The sequence below is a fragment of the Rana temporaria genome, chromosome 3, assembly GCF_905171775.1.
Source record: "Rana temporaria chromosome 3, aRanTem1.1, whole genome shotgun sequence".
Classification (NCBI taxonomy): domain Eukaryota; kingdom Metazoa; phylum Chordata; class Amphibia; order Anura; family Ranidae; genus Rana; species Rana temporaria.
In genome coordinates, this window is record NC_053491.1 from 387434770 (window position 1) to 387451814 (window position 17045).

The window sequence follows — 17045 nt, forward strand, 5'->3', positions numbered from 1 at the left end:
ATATTCCCCTCGCAATGCGCCGCTGACTGCAGCCGCGCATGCGCACAGGGGATTCTCGGCTGAAACCCCCCCCCCCCCCCAAAAAACCACACATTTGAAAATATTGGTGCACACACCAATATCAGAGGAGATCTCCTGGGACAACAATTGTTTCATTAGCGGACCATGATGTAGCCAAGAGCAACAATGAATTCCCCCCTTGGTGTGACGTTTAGAGACACAATGGGTGGGTGCAGCATTTCAGGCTCCAGTCACATGGGCACCAAGGCCTCTACCGCATGAATGAGGCGTTCAGAGTGGCCTGGAGCTGTGTGCTGGTGTTCTGTCGGTATGGGTCCCCTGTGGGATAATGCCCGGGCTGGATTGTGCAGGTGCAGCGCATGCGCAAACCAAATCTCCAAGGATGAACAGCTTTTCTGTACCTGTAGACGGCTCATGTGCAATCAACACGCCGCTCGCTCCCGATACTCAGGGCAGGTTATTCATTGCATACAACAAGGGACGGATGCTTTTCTCAAAGTGGCGGATGTATTCTTGAGCAGTGCTCTTTTGGGAAATGGTTCTCAAACTACACGTCTTTGTGGGGCAGATTCTTTGAAGGACCCTCTTATTTGCACACTTTTGTAAGTACACTATTACACGCCCCGCAAAGACGTGTAGTTTATTGAGAAAACCATTTCCCGAAAGAGCACTGCTGAAGAAAACATCCGCCCCTTTGAGAAAAGGATCTGCCCCTTGCTGTATGCAATGAATAACCCTCTGCGAGCATCGGGAGCAAGCGATTGCACATGTGCCGTCTACTGGTACAGATCAGCTGTTCATCCTCAGATTTTCGGCAGCTCCGTTTGTGCAAGTGTTGCGCCTGCACAGTTCAGCCCGGGCATTATCTGACGGGGGACCCATACCGGCAGGACATCGGCATCTTGCTACTGAATGGAGATGAAGCAACTATACAGACAGCCAGACGTCTGACTCCATCAGACAGTCACAGAGCCCACCACCCCGGAAAGGAAGAGGGGTGAAGATGGATGCGGCCTCCAGAGGGGACATCGCGGGCTTCGTTTGCAGGTAAGTGCCACATAATGGGCTAGTATGTAATGCGGGGGTTTGGAGTAAAACCAATCAGGGTTTACTTCCTCTTTAAAAGGGGCAGATCTGGTGTGTAGAAAATGGAAGTCAAGGCATTTAGCCGTTATTAGGTGTTCCCAGCTATCGGAAGGGTCGGCCCACAGCAGAGTCCAGCCTTTCTGCAAGAAGGGGATTATTCTGGCACCGGTATGAGACCCCAGAGTCAGAGGAAGACCAAGGAGACACTTGACAGTGCGGGGGTCACACTCCTTTTTTACTGTCAGCCTGTAAACTAAGAACAAGTGGTGAACTCAGTCCCACGTACCGACAACAGCCAACCCTCCGGTGAACTGCCGATACCATCCTTTCCCCTCCCCTGCAGAGCCACGTGAAGTACCCCATATTCCCAGGTATCGTGACCGTGCAGTTTCTTCTCATTCAGTGCAGCAGCAGGTGCGCAAGGAGCCCATCCTCTGAGATTTTGTAGACAGCTAGAGAAGATGGCTCATTCAATAAATTGGATCTGGGCCTCAGTGAGGCAAAGTACAGGTTTGCTTTAAAGCCCAACTCCTGGGTTGGAGTTTCTGCCAGGTTCTTATTGCTCTTTGGGTCTCCTTTGAGGCAATTTTTTCTCACTTCCCATCAGGGCAGAAGTGTCACAGAAATTAAAGTGTTACTAAACCCAGGACCCTGTATTCACTATATCTGGTCTCCCACAGTACAAAGAATATGCAAATGCATTATTTAAGTAAATATAAACTGCTAAATACCTTTTCCCATCAGCAGTATATAGCAGTCTTGTGACTTCCAAAGTGCCGATTAGCCCTGTGCTGATCACATGCACCCCCCAAAAACAAAAAAAACACTCTAGCAATACACAAACTGAACACATAGATTGGGGACAGAAAAAGGAGGATCAGAGAAGGATCAAAAAGCCTTTTTTACACAATTTGCAGGATTAACCCCCTAACGATCCACAGTGAGTGTAACAAGCATTCCTTACTGCATATACAGCCTGATTGTACTGTTGTGGGTTTAGTAGCACTTTAAGGCAAGATCTCCCACAACAGGCTCATGGATAGAAAAGACCAAAAGGAGAGTTGCACGTGTGTTAGATTGTTTTGATTACCCTCTAGGTCAGTGGTTCTCAACCTTTCTATTACCGTGACCCCTTGATAAAACTTCCCAAGTTGTGGGGACCCAACAGTAAAAAAAAAAAAATCGTAGCATGGGTGGTCAGCACCTAAGCCAAGACAAGTAATTTGCGCCCCCTAACCCACGGACATTTAGCGATCCCCAAGTCCCTTCCAACTCGTACAGTATTAAAACCCCTTATGGTACATTTTAGGATGTACCACTTTGTTCTCCTTTTTTCCCCCCTTTTATCTCTCTATCCTAATTTTTGTTTCCCCCCCCCCCATCCCTCTCGCCATCTTTCTTTTTCTTTCTCCACCTTTATCTTTGTCCCTTCCCTCTTTTCATGTATTCTTTATTTTGTATTCCTTCTCTTACTCCTTGGTGGGGGGGAATGGGATCAGTGACAGTGCAGGTGGGATCAGTGACAGTGCAGGTGGGATCAGTGACAGTGCAGGGGGGTTTTGATCAGCCAACTTTGGTGTTCTTGATCAAGGTCATCTGCTGATCTTAGAACTGTAGTGGGGGCTTTTAATGCCAACTCTAATCACAGGTAGTGTTACTCACTGTGTCTTCGACTTTGTAGTGTCCCTCAGCAGTGACACCTATGCCGAAATCCGGAGATAGGGTCTCATCCAGCCCCTCCCACTTCACATTACTCACCAGTCAGCTGACCTCCAGTCTCTGCCCCCCAGCCATGCTGTAAACTGAATGGGCAGCTGCGAAGATGCTAAGTGGGCGGCGGCAGGCTCCTGGAACAGCCTAGCTGGGCAGCCGCAAAAAGGCTATGGAGAGCAGAGCGGGCTTCAAGAACAGCCCAGGATTCGGGGACCCCTGGCAAATTGTCATTCGACCCCCAGGTTGAGAACCACTGCTCTAGGTGCTACAGATAAACCGTTTCCACACCATTATACGCACATATAATCCAATAGGAGCCTCCGCAATGCAGCAGACTAGGATTCAAAATTATATAGAAAACCGACTTTTAAAAAAGCCCTTTAAAATGTTTTTTTTTTTTTTTTTTTTTAAGCAACGTCACACAGCATAGAACTATTATACTTTAAAAATATGTAACCAGCGAAGTTTCTTTGCCAGGTTGATGCATCACAATTTCCGGTTTTGTTCCCGGCTGTGATAACCAAGGCGGACCTTAAATCAGTTTGTTGAGTAAGGACTGGATACTGTGTCATGCTGGAAGAAGTTATACACACCTCTGTTATTACTGTATGGATAGCACTGCATATTACAGGAACATTCTTATCAGTTACTGTTTCTCCTCTGTACAAAGACTGGCATGTGACATCACTTAGGAGGCTCAAATCTATGACTCAGCATGGCTAATATATGTAGACATGTAGGGGAGAGGTCAGCTGAAAGTAAGAGGAACCCTAAATGGGTACACTATAAACTTTCATCACAATTGCTCAGCAGTGCCAGAATGCACTTTGCTTTGTAAGGCCTCGATTACATGGACTTGTAAACACAAAACCAGAGAGCACCTTGTACAGCGAGCACCTACAGAGCTTTTAGCAAACGCCAAGCAGCTTTTTAAAGTGCCCTTTAGCTCCAGTCTGGAAAGCTGAATATAGATCCTAATGGATATTACAAACAAAATCAAAGTAATGGAAGATGGGGGGTTTCTGCTTGCTGTGGATATTTAGATTGAAATCCCCATGTGCTTCACTCATGCCAAGTTATATAAGCGAATACATCAGTTTAAAGGGACCCGGTCATCAAAAATCTTCCCTCAAGAGTATATGTGCAATAAAAACATTTTATGCATGTTATTCACCTGCAGAAGCCTCCTTGTGTGTGGACATTCAAAATCCCAATTACTGTAGCTGATTGCAGACATCTTGGATCTGATGTCGGCCAGCCCAGCAGACTTGGAACTGCCACTCAAGTGAGATACTATAACAGTATTTCCTTTTACCTCTTCCCTGGCAGCTACATAAAAAGGTTATGTAGGGAGGTGAAGGGAGGAGTGGAGGAGCTGGGTCAGCACAAATAATAATTAGATACTCCCAGAAGAGGAGAGGTCCATGGTGCAAGTGAACATAGGGGCTGTCCTAACTTCTCCTGGAGTAGTCACATTTTCTAACATGTTTAAAGTGAATGTAAACCCAACAAAATTTGATTTATTTTTTGGCTTGCACAATGTACAGTATAGGATTTCAGATCTGTGCCCAGTCTTGCCACAAAGTTAATGATTGGGCATGCTGAAGTCATGTGGTTACTTTTCTGGGTTTTGACTGGATGTTAGTTATCATAGCAGAATTCAGGAGAAAAAGCATGCCAACAAGGGGAGTTTAGAGGAGGGCGGGGAGTCTACCGACATCACGACTCCACCCACTGAGCTCCAGACAACAGACCCAGAGGGGAGACATTTGACAGGTAAGGATACATGCAGGAGGCATGTATATCCTTATAGATAGATAACCACTATGGCAGTAGTTTAGAAAAGGATGAGATTGGGTTTACATCCACTTTAAACTGCTTCCGACTCTCGGATGTCCATGGACAGCCACTCGATCACTTTTGCGCGCAGCAGAAGGGGGTCGTCCACCTTTGTTTCTGTAAATAAGGCATTGTGGAATCACTTGCAGTGTGTTAAGCCAGCAACATATTTTATTTTGTATATTTTTAGAGGTTGTGCTGATTGAATTCGGATAGTTAGTCATGCCACATCACACGTTTCTATTGAAGACAAATAAAAGTTCCACATACTGTAACCTCCCGATAATTGTCCCGTCAAATAATATGAACATGAATTCAACAAAAGCTACAAACCTCCTGTGGTAATTCAAGTTTGGTTCGGTCAGTCCCTTCCTTGGACTGGAGACCCATCAAGTACGGTACAGGAGCATCAAGGAAGTGAAGGAGCGAGGCCGGCAGGATGGGGACATAAACATGCTGCCACTGAAATGGGAAAAGCAACGATGTGATCCCCTCGGCTACGGTCATCAGCCGCTGGTAATCTGGTCAAAAAGAGAAACTTCATTATCATAAACCAGGTTCAGAGAGTCAAACAGTAACATCATGTGTACATTTTTGAAATTTTGCATTTGACTACATTTATTTAGGTTAATGTATAATAAAAGTTATACGTGAGCTAACCAATCATAAGGAGGCCCCATAGCGTCAATGGTTCCTGAAGCTGGGCTAAGCTTCGCCTCTTCCCATCAATGTAAAATAATGGAAGTCGGAGGCACTGGAGCACTTTTACTAATAGTTGATAGAGGTTTTACCAGGTATAGCAGAATTTCCTTAAAGTGGAAGTCCACCCCAACACTAAAATCCCGGCATCTACAGACACCCACAATCTAACACCAACCTATCTATCCCTGCAAGAAAGAAATCAGTATACATATCTTTTTTTGAAGCCGATCTGGTCTCCAGCAGCAGAAGCTGTGCAGAGGACACAGCCGACAACGGCTGTGAAATGAACGGGGAGAGACGTCACCCATAGAGTTACTATGGGGCTTCCGCTGTCGACTGTCCTCTGCACCCGCCTACACAGCGAAGCCGTGGCCGACAGCTCAGTGTGGGATCGGATAAAAAAAAAAGTGTATGTAGAGGGATTTCTTCTTTACAGGACTAGATTAGGGTTAGATTGTGGATGTCTGTTGATGCTGGGATTTTAGTGTTGGGGTGTGCTTCTACTTTAAGGCAGCCCTCTGAAAGACAATTGCTATAAAGCATCTCATATTTCAAACACATAAAAAAAAAAAAAAAAAAAATATTTTTATATTATTTCCACTAGTTGCTCTTCTAAATAAAATCAACTCTGGACTTCATTATCACAACTTGTTTTTGGGGATCTCTGAGGATTTTTTTTCCCAGCTACCAGAGAGAAAAGGATGTACCGGTACATTAATCTTCCGCCGACTGCAATCCTAGGAAGCGGGGCATCTCTTGGCATTAAAGTGGTTGTAAACCTCTAAAATAAAAAATAAACAATGCGCATTCTTCTACGTTATGTACCTGCCTTGTTCCAAAGCACCTAGTCTGATTTCTGTCTGCTCTCCACACTTCTCTGCTATCTGTATAAGTCACTTCTGACATGTTATGCGGACACCAGATAATCTTAGAAGGCCCTGCCCTCCCCCCACAGCACACAACAGGTGAATGACAGGCTCAGCTGTGCATGTTTTCCTATAAGGCTGTAGAGGGCAGTGTGTCCATTGCCGCTGTTCAGTTCTCAGCTGTGTGCTGTGCAGTGTGTGACATCAGATACCCACCCCTTGCTTGCTGGAGTTGAGAAATGCTATGTGGATTCTACACCTTAAAAACGTAAAGAGGTACTATAGATAAACAAGTACAACTTATGTAGTAAGATTTGTTTCAACCAAGTAGTAAGATTGGTTTCAGCCAAGTATCTCTGAGACTAGTCACTTCAGTGGGAATATGTAAGGGTTTACAACCACTTTAAGTCCGACCATTATTGGGCTGAGGGTTTTATGTAAAAACAGCTCCCCAGAGTATTGCTCGGGTTACCTGTTTTTACATAAGAGTCGGGTGTTTTACAGCAGAACAAAAAAAAAAAAAATGTGAGCAGAGAACACAGGTGCTCTTCTGTCAAGCTGTAAGCCTTGCGTCTGATCCAATTTACAAACTACAGCCATGAAAAATCAGCCAAACCATACAAAAAACAGGAAGAGTGTAACAGTAATTTGAGCAGAACAGAAAAAAATTAAATACATTGCTTTCGTACCCAGCCTACAGGTTCATATTACAGTTTACCTATGCAGGGCAAAATCATATGTTAAATTGAAAGGATATCCAAACCCAAGAACAAAAAAATGTAATATGATGCAGCTTACCAGTCTGTAGATGTGGTGGCTGCATTAGTTTTCCCTTTTCATGGTAGGAATACTTTCAGCAAGTACAGAAAATACATTGGTCACACCACAAATAAAGTGTCCCTGTCACTTCCAGTGAGTCAGAACAGAAAGCAGAAACAATATTATCTATGTAAACTACAAATTCTCCCATTTAAAAAAAAAAAAAAAAAAAAAAAAAAAAAAAAAAAGGGGACGATATGTTTGGAATCCAGCCTGGGTGACAACCCAGAAAGTGAGATATAATTTTGCCTCTGTACAAATTAGTAAGACCTCATCTGGAATGTGCAGTTAAGTTTTGGGCACCAGATCCCAAAAAGGATAATCGGGGAGCTGGAGAAAGTGCAGAGAAGGGCAACCAAACTGATAAGAGGCGTGGAGGAGCTCAGCTATGAGGAAAGATTAGAGGAACTGAATTCAATCCCAAAAGGTTTGTAAAGGTAAAAAATGTCTTCCCTAAATAGCTTCCTTTACCTTAGCTGCAGTATTGCAGCAGGAGAGTCAGGACGCCCACTAACACACAGCTCCTTTCTCTATCTGCAATGTATAGAGCGTCCTGACTCTCCTGCTCGCCCCCTCCCCCCTCAAGGGAGGGGCGAGCACGACACTCAACACCAGGGAGAAAGCCTTGCATTACTGCGTGGAGTTACAGACAGAAGAACAGGAAGTGAGGATTTCTCAGAAGAAATAAGGATATTTAAAAGCAAAATGGAAGGATGAGGTAAGTAAAGGAGGACTGCACTAAGGTAAAGGAAGCCATTTAGGAAAACATTTTTTTACCTTTACAACCCCTTTAAGAGAAGACTAATGCCGTGTACACACAATCGGTCAATCTGATGAACGGTCTGATGGACCGTTTTCATCAGACCAAACTGATCGTGTGTGGGCCCCATCGGTTAAAAATTTTGAAACCTGTTTAAAAATAACCGATGGATACCTAACATTTATAGGTAAAGTTGATCCGGGGAAAATCTGATTGCCTCTCGGGGATCAGCAAAGAATTTTTTCCCTGCTGTAGCAAATTGGATCATGCTTTGCTGGGGATTTTCGCCTTCCTCTGTATCAACTGTGGGTATAGAATTGTATTTATTTTTTGGTTGAACTGGATGGACTTGTCTCTTTTTTTCAACCCAACTATGTAACTATGTATAGCTCCCTCCATAAATACAGTGGAGTAGGTGTTGTCACCCTTGGTCAGGAAATGCGTTAAGCCGCGTACACAGATCAGTCCATCCGATGAGAACGGACCGATTGACCATTTTCATCGGTTAACCGATGAAGCTGACTGATGGTCCATCACGCCTACACACCATAGGTTTAATAGCCGATCGTGTCAGAACGCGGTGACGTAAAACACAATGACGTGCTGAAAAAAACGAAGTTCAATGCTTCCAAGCATGTGTCGACTTGATTCTGAGCATGCGCAGGGTTTTAAACGATGGTCATGCCCAGGGCTCGACAAATCCCGGGCACCAGGTCGCCATGGCGACTAGAAATAGGGTCCTGGCGACTTGGCTTGGAAGGGGGAGCATGCAAACTCTATGCAGGTAGCATCCTGGTCAGGACTAGAACCGTGAACCCCCCCTTGTTCTGCAAGGCAGGAGGGAACTGCTTTAATGTAGACCGCCTCACCACCAAATTCTCACCTTCCCTTCACTCAACTCCTGCTAACCAGTGGGAGTGAAGGAAAGCCCATGTAAATGCTATGAGTGGCTGGAGTCTCAGAGCTATGGACTCCCTATGTGACAGAGCTGCTTTGCTCCATGTCATCACAGAGTGAGTTACATCCTCCATACTCCGAAATACCAGTAGTAGTTATTACCTTTCTGACAGGGAGGAGCATAGGAAAGTGAAAAGGGAAGACTGCTTGGTTGCATTCGGTTTGCTTTGCTTATCACCATTCTTTACAATGCCTTTTGGGATCGCTTGTGTATAGTCCCGCAGGAAGTCCCGCTGTGCTCGAAACACAAGCAGTTAAACCCTTGTTCTGCAGTGCCGAGAACCCGGCACAGAGAACAGCGTGGCCTAGATTCTGCTGAGCCCTGGTGCTTAGCACTTTCTAATTCCCACATGCATGAATAAGAGATAAGAAGTGTTAAATTCTACACTCCTTTGATAGATTTTCTCTCGTATTCAAATAAGCACAGTTTTCGTTTTAAAGATTTCAAAGAAGAAGAAGGAAAAAAATAAAAAAAATAAAAAAAGAAGACAACGTTCAATTGCAATAAGTTAACTTTGGGCCACAAAAAGTGTCAACCAAGGGTAAAAACGGAAGAGGGGGGGGGGGGGGATATAATGGTGATGGGACTTAAAGCGGAGGTTCTGCGGCAAATCTATTTTTTTTTTTCTGTTGAATTCAATGGCTTTCATTATTACAAATTAATAGTCACAACTTTGGTGACTGCACACAACCCTTGTCCGTTTTCGTTCAAAAGAGCAAGTTCTAAAAAAAACAAAAAAAAAACGGCTTTTTCCTTGTGGGCACTGTGAAGCCCACAAGCACTGACTTCCAGAAAGCGGTAAATGCTCACCTCCCGGAATTCTATCTCGCGTGTGAGCAGTGTTGACGGCGATCAGCGCCGTCAACACTTCCTGGTTGCCATCACAACGCACGGCGTCATTAAAAGTACATGCCCCGTTGTGATGGCATTCAACAATTGATAAAACTCTCAGGCCCTGTACACACGACTGGTTCATCCGATGAGAATGGTCCGACGGACCGTTTTCATCGGTCCACCGCTGAAGTGGCCTGATGGTCTGATGTGTGTACACACCATCAGTTCAAAAAACGATCGGGTCAGAACGCGGTGACGTAAAACACACGACGTGCTGAAAAAAACAAAGTTCAATGCTTCCAAGCATGCGTCGACTTGATTCTGAGCATGCGCGGGTTTTGAACCAATGCTTTTGTGTACTAACCATCGGTTTGGCAAGATCGGTCAGCGGTCCATCGGTTTGATTTTAAAGCATGTTTTAAAATTTTGGACCGAAGGACAACAGATCGATGGGCTATACACACACGGTCGGTTTGGACCGATGAAACTGAACCTCGGTCCATTCTAATCGGTTTTGTCCAACCGTGTGTACAAGGCCTCACAGCTCAGAACTGTGAAGATATTCACCTGCATGCCCTTTTCTAAAATGGCAATATCAGCTACGCCCCCCGTCACGTGACCAGCGTCACGCGTCGCTTCTTAGTAGAAAATCTTGCAGGATTACGAAGGACGGCGTTCGCGTTGTATCTTGGGAAGCACAACACTGTGCTCCCAGTACACACTGCGGCGAGCCCCCATACATTACCGTGGTGCCGGGGAGACGCCTACTTATTATTATGGCATTTATGTCAAAATAAAAAAATCTTTGGCCAATGGTCTATCCTAGTTGTGCAATGATGCGGAGAAGATAGTCTTGCGATTTGGGTGAACTCCGCTTTAAATATTCACTGGTGGTAAATAAATCACTGGCATTTAAAAAAAAACACATGCACCAGAGTGTTTCACCTACAGTGAATGTCAGATTCAAGGCTTTATAGGTATGACCCATAAGACGCATGGGTGCTCAACCTGTGGCTCTCCAGCTGTTGCGGAACTACAATTCCCATGAGGCATTGCAAGCCGCTGACAGGTACAAGCATGTCTCCCAAAGGCTGAGGCATTATGGGAATTGTAGTTTTGCAACAGCTGGAGAGCCACAGGTTGAGCACCCATGCATAAGAGGGTCAGAATGTCCTGTTCTGCAGTGTATACAGAGTCTATGACAAAGGTCAGAGATGTTTTTATGCCGTTACCAAATTCTGACATTCCTGCTGGGTCTGGTGCAGAGTTTCATGTGGCATTTAAAAGGAACTGGACATTTTATAGTGCGTTTTGTTATCAACAGCAAGACATGTACCGGTAAATGGAATCAGCTTAAAGAGACCCTTTTGCTATACCATTTAACAAAAATCTTCCCACATGCGCATTTAATGTATTTTATGCAAGTTATTTACCTGTTAAAAAAAAAAAAAACATCCAGAAGCACTGCTGCTGTTGCTGTGTGCCACCATCCTAGATGTAATGTAAGCAGCCTCAGAGCTGCCATTCACATGACATGCTAGAATATAATTTTTTTTTTATACATTTATTTTTGCTGTTAATATCATGACCAAAGTCTCACCTTGTGAATACAGCAGGATCTGCATTTCAAGTAGTACGCAGGTGAAAAGCTGAACCAAGTTCTCCAATCCCAGTAACTCAAAGGCCTCTCTGAGAGGATAGTCGGACAATGGCAGCTCGTTAGGTCCTGGCCTCTGACAAACAATAGGCTCATACACCCCATAAAATTTCAGTGACCTTCCTGGCGGCGGCAGCGGGACCTCATACAGAATGTTATGTATATAACTCTCCAATGGTAGGGGTGGCGGCTGCGGCGAAGTCACAGCTTTATAGAGTTGTGTTAGGAACTTCTTGCAGGGTTGCATGAACGGGAGCGGGGTGATCAGACATATGCACTTGGAAACGTAAAGCGTGTCCCTGTTGATGTCGTAGGTGTTGTATCGCTGGAGCTTTGCCAGGGATGTGGCGTCTCCATCCTCCACGCTGCTGGCTAAGGAGTCCATGCTGCAGGAGGAGGAGGCATAAACACTGTGCTCCGCATTGTGCATCTGGTATAGAGTCTGCATGGCAGTACATATTTGCTTGCTGGTCACCTCTTCGTAAAATGTTAGCACAAATCCATATGTTCTAGAGCCATCCTCTCTGGTGATGATAAATGAATGGAACTGGGGGTCCCGGGAGTCCGATTGGGTTCGGAAGGACAGCCCCTTCGGCATGCAAAGCTGTAAAAAACAAAAAAGCAATATAATTATGTTTTACAAGAGCCAATAGTGCTATGGGACTCCCAAACTCAAGCATACAAGGGGAGACGTCATAATAACCTTCCAATATGTGCACTATATGGCTTAAAGGAGAAGTTCACCTAGTAATATACGGTATGTGTTACACCTGTAATAATAGTAATATGTAACTTATGTATGTTGCTAAAGTAGCAGCCCCTCCTGTGACAGCAGATGATGGATCTGTGCGGGAAGACAGCTGTACTGGGAGTCTGCAGGATGCTGACATTGCACCCGCCACCTGCTGATCACGGGGGCAATGTTCTGCAAGCGCCTAAGAAAAATACATGCACATTTTTTTAATCGGCAAAACATAATTTTAATTATTTTTATTTTTTTTAAGTGATAGAATTCTTTAATGTTTATGAAAACCTAACTGCAACATTTACTATATATGAAATGGCTGCATGTCCCATCCCAAAACTACGGGCATTAGTACAAAGATAAGACTAACAGCCTCCACCCTTCCAGGAAGACTATCCACAAGATTTTTGGAGCTTGCCTGTAGGAATCTGGGTCCACTTGGGAAAAAATTGCATTTATATTGTCAGGTACTAATGTTGGATGAGTGAACCCAGCTCATAATTGGAGTTCCAATTAATCCCAAAAGGTGTTCAAAGAAGGATGAGGCCTTTGTACACAGGGGAACAGTCATGCTGGAACAGCAAGAGCCAGTTCACACCAGTTCTGTTCCGTGTGCTTTTTTTCTGCACAAAATACCTGTACAGTTTTTTCCATGTATTCCAATGCCTCTAGTTCACACCATGCAGTCAGTTTCTGGTCAGTTTCTGCATCGGAAACTGACTGCATGTCGTGAACTAGAGCCAACTAAAGCCATTGGAATACATGGAAAACACTGTGGGCTGGATTCAGGTAGCTGCGCCCCTTCTTACGGCGGCGCAACGTATCGTATTTACGCTGCGCCGCTGTAAGTTTGAGAGGCAAGTGCTGTATTCACAAAGCACTTGCCTCCTAACTTACGGCAGCGTAGCGTAAATGGGGCCGGCGTAAGCGCGCATCATTCAAATGAAGTTGAGGGGGCGCGTTTTATTCAAATTAGGTTGACAACGCGTATTTTACGTTTTTTACGAACGTGAAAAAATCCCAGTGCGCATGCTCGAAATTCCGACGCAAATCATCATTGCTTTCGACGTGAACGTAAATTACGTCCAGCCCTTTTCGCGAACGACGTAATAAATTCAAATTTCGAAGCGGGAACGACGTCCATACTTAACATTGGCTGCGCCACCTAATAGCAGGAGCAACCTTACGCCGAAAAAGCCTAACGTAAACGACGTAAATAAATTGCGCCGGCCGTACGTACATTTGTGAATCGGCGTATCTAGGTAATTTGCATATTCTACGCCCGAAAACAACGGAAGCGCCCCTAGCGGCCAACGTAATATTGCACACAATTCTACGCCGCCACATTCAAGTTACGTCGGCGGAGGAAGCCTATTTTTTTAGCGTATCTGCCTTTGAGAATCGGCGTAACGATACGCCGGCACAGATTTAAAATTACGGCGGCGTATCTGGAGATACGTTGCCGTTAAAAGCTTCCTGAATCTACCCCAGCGCATGCATTTTTAGTGCAGAAAAAATGCACACGGAACTGAACGGAACTGCGTCTGCAGTGAACTGGCCCTAAAAGGTCTTCCCAAAGCTGTTATCACAAGGTCTAAAATGTCTTTGTACGACGTAGCATTAATAGTACCCCTCACCGGATGCACCTGAACTCCCGTTCAGAGGGGTGTCTACATACTTTGAGCCAAATAGTGTCATTAAATGTTAATTGTAGGCAAAAAACACACACACACACACACGCACGTCTTACCATGATATTCTCATCATGCATTACTAAAAACAGTCAATGGATATACCAAAAAATTCCAACATCATTCCTGCAAGATCCTACATATTCACCTTAATCAGGATTAGTAGATCCAACTCAAAAGAAATAAAAAAACAGCACCTTGTTTTTACAAGGCTAATCCTTTCCTCAATCCAACCTTGCACTAAACCTACCAATAATCCTGAAAAATAACAAACAAAAAAAACAACCCTTAAAAAGAAAATTATGCTGCCATTTTTCAAGAGCTGAATGTAATTTGTGGCGTCTTTCCTTGAGAGGTTGCGTTTTAGATTTGATTTCACAAAACTTAAATTACCTGATGTAAAACAAATCATCTTAAAAGAATATTTTAAGGAAAAGGAGTTGTGTTGCATACAAGTTCTAGGCGTCAATGAGAGAGTCTCACTATAGCAGAGTGTACAGAGTTAAAGCCTTAGAAAGATCACACTTAAAGGGAGTCTTACAAATGTGTAAAAACAGATCAACTGCATTCAAATATTTTTATCATGTGTTAAATCTGAAGTGTAATCTGCTTACATTGTGCCTTCTCCGGTCCCATCAACATCCCCCACCTGTCAACATGCTAATGAAATATTTAAATAAAAAAACCTACATTTCACTTATGGTCTGCCGTATTCCAGTTTTACTGCTACAGGGCAGCACCTTATACACACACAGCGGGGGCAGATCAACAGGTACAACGGACTAAGTCTGATGACACCCGCCGATCATCAGGCAGAGACAGGATGGGGATCTGCCTATGTAAACAAAAGCAGATCACCGTTCTGACAAGAGGCAAAGGATGACATTTTTGTCCCTGCAAAGCAGAGAATAAATTCCTCCTAGTAAAAGCACCTCTCACAGTACACAGAAACACTTGTTAGGCACACACTCAACCCTTTGATTGCCCCTTATGCTAACCCCTTCCCAACTATGCAAAAACATCCAAACCTACAAACTTCAGCATTAAATATATATATATATATATACAAAAAGACTACAACTCCCTTTAAAGGGGTTGTAAAGGAAAACCCTTTTTTCCCCCCCTAAACAGCTTCCTTTACCTTAGTGCAGTTTTCCTTCACTTACCTCACCCTTCCATTTTGCTTTTAAATGTCCTTATTTCTTCTGAGAAATCCTCACTTCCTGTTCTTCTGTTTGTAACTACACACAGTAATGCAAGGCTTTCTTACTGGTGTGGAGAAAGCCTCTTGAGGGAGGAGGGGGCGAGCAGGAGTGTCAGGACACCCACTAACACACAGCTCCTTTATCTACAAAGTAGAGAGTGTCCTGACTCTCCTGCTCGCCCCCTCCCCCCTCAAGGGAGGGGGCGAGCACGACACTCCACACCAGGGAAGAAAGCCTTGCATTACTGTGTGGAGTTACAGGCAGAAGAACAGAAAGTGAGGATTTCTCAGAAGAAATAAGGACATTTAAAAGCAAAATGGAAGGATGACATAAGTGAAGGAGGACTGCACTAAGGTAAAGGAAGCTATTTTGGGTAAAAAAAAAAAAAAATCCTTTACAACCCCCTTTAAAACAGATTTCGAGTTATAGTTAGAGACCCTTTAGAATCCTTCTGATCGTACCATGTTGACAGCATCTTGGTCGAAGGGGTTCCACTCCACATTTTGAGGGTAGTGAGCAAGGACTTTTGACTTGAAGGTTCTTCTAACCGGGCTCTGGTCAAAGTTTTCACCTGAACAACAAGACAAAATGTTTAACTGGGAGCTCTCAACTTTTTAATTAGAAACAATCAATTTAAAATGATTTGATTAATTTTGTTCTTGATTTGAACGCTCACATTCAGGAGACTACTAATCAATTGTGAATCAGCCCCACCACATCTACATGATTTTTTATTTTATTTTTAGGGAAGAAAAAAAAAAGAAGAAGATTGGACAAGCAAAGAACTTACCACAGGCTTCACGAAAAAAGTTAATACTATGAAAAATACAAATAGGTAAGTTGTCTTTATAGCTGAACTTTACACATAGAGCTAAAATACACTGTTAAAATACATATGTTAAAAAGTGCTGACGATACATGTGTCATTCTGTTTAGCTCATCGTTGATTCAGGTGTCCCTGCCAGACAGCACAGCCAGGTCCTCAATTTATATGGCAGAGACAAAACACCTTGGTCAAAAACGCCCACTCTCATCCCATTATTGGACAATAAAGGAGCAGCAGTAGAACACTCATGCCTATTCAAACCTTACTGCCCCCTCCAACCAGAATATTCCCCGTCAGCTGCACAAATCCAAACTGCAGAGCCTGACTGGCGAATCTTGGCCCTCCATTCACAGTGGTGCAATTGTATGGTGAAGGAGCAATAGCACAATGAAAGGTTATCAACTCTACCCAATTTGTTCTCCGCTTCGGGTATAATATATATATATATATTTTTATGCAAGCACTGCCTGTCACTGTCCAATCACAGGCTGTGGGAGGGACAAGACCTTTTTCACTTAAATTGCAGCAGAGAAAAAGCAGGTCTCCCGCCTTGCCAGACTGTGCCGTCTGTCACTGTGAAATCTCAGGACTGAATGGCCAGAATTACAAGTCCTAATATATATATATGTAGGTAAAACAGCTCCTTTATATGCATTGTATCTTTTTATTTAGCTGTCTGCATGGAGTTCAGCTTTAATACAAGAACAGATTTTTACTTAATACATAGTTCAATCAATCTGTTTTTTTTTTATATTTCATGCTTAGCTTTAATAGGGTTATGCCAAGAATACTTCACAGTGACAGGAATGGATGCAAGTTCTGTAAGAAATTGGATTTTATTTGATCACACAGTCTACTCTGTAGGAGTCCAATACAGAAGAGCCTAATGCCGCGTACACACGACCGTTATTCAGGTCATGGAAAAAAAAAAAAAAAAAAAAAAACAGTTTTTCTCGACGCGATTTGTCGCGATTCCTCTCAAGCCTGCCTTGCATACCCACGTTCTTGAAAAAAAAAATGCTCGAGCAAAGCGCGGTGACGTACAACACGTATGACGGCACTATAAAGGGGAAGTTCCATTAGAATGGCGCCACCCTTTGGGCGGCTTTTGCCAATTTGTCTCATAGCTTGCTTCTGAGCATGCATGTCCCCCCCCCCCCTCGTTAAAGCGTGCACATGACTGTTTTTCGCGACGTGAAAAAGACAGATGTGAAAAAATGGAGAAAAAAAAATAGCAGGTTATAACAAATAAAATAAAAAATCAGGCATTTTTCTCGTTGAGAAAAATGCTCTGGAGCATAAACACAACCGTTTTTCACAACC

At 43.7% G+C, this 17045-nt stretch overlaps 1 protein-coding gene and 1 non-coding gene across 4 annotated transcripts in view; both read right to left on the reverse strand.

Moving 5' to 3' along the window:
• Positions 1-17045, reverse strand: part of DENND5B (DENN domain containing 5B) — a 160031-nt gene that overhangs the window by 87322 nt on the left and 55664 nt on the right. For all 3 annotated transcript variants that reach the window (XM_040345751.1, XM_040345750.1, XM_040345749.1), the window contains 3 exons: positions 15358-15467; positions 11199-11859; positions 4993-5180 (listed from right to left, as the gene is read on the reverse strand). In XM_040345751.1, coding sequence (XP_040201685.1) covers positions 4993-5180; positions 11199-11859; positions 15358-15467 — 959 coding nt within the window. The remainder of the gene's footprint in view (positions 1-4992; positions 5181-11198; positions 11860-15357; positions 15468-17045) is intronic.
• Positions 1198-1326, reverse strand: LOC120934197. Its single transcript, XR_005748343.1, has one exon. It is a non-coding gene; the product is annotated as a small nucleolar RNA SNORA35 (small nucleolar RNA).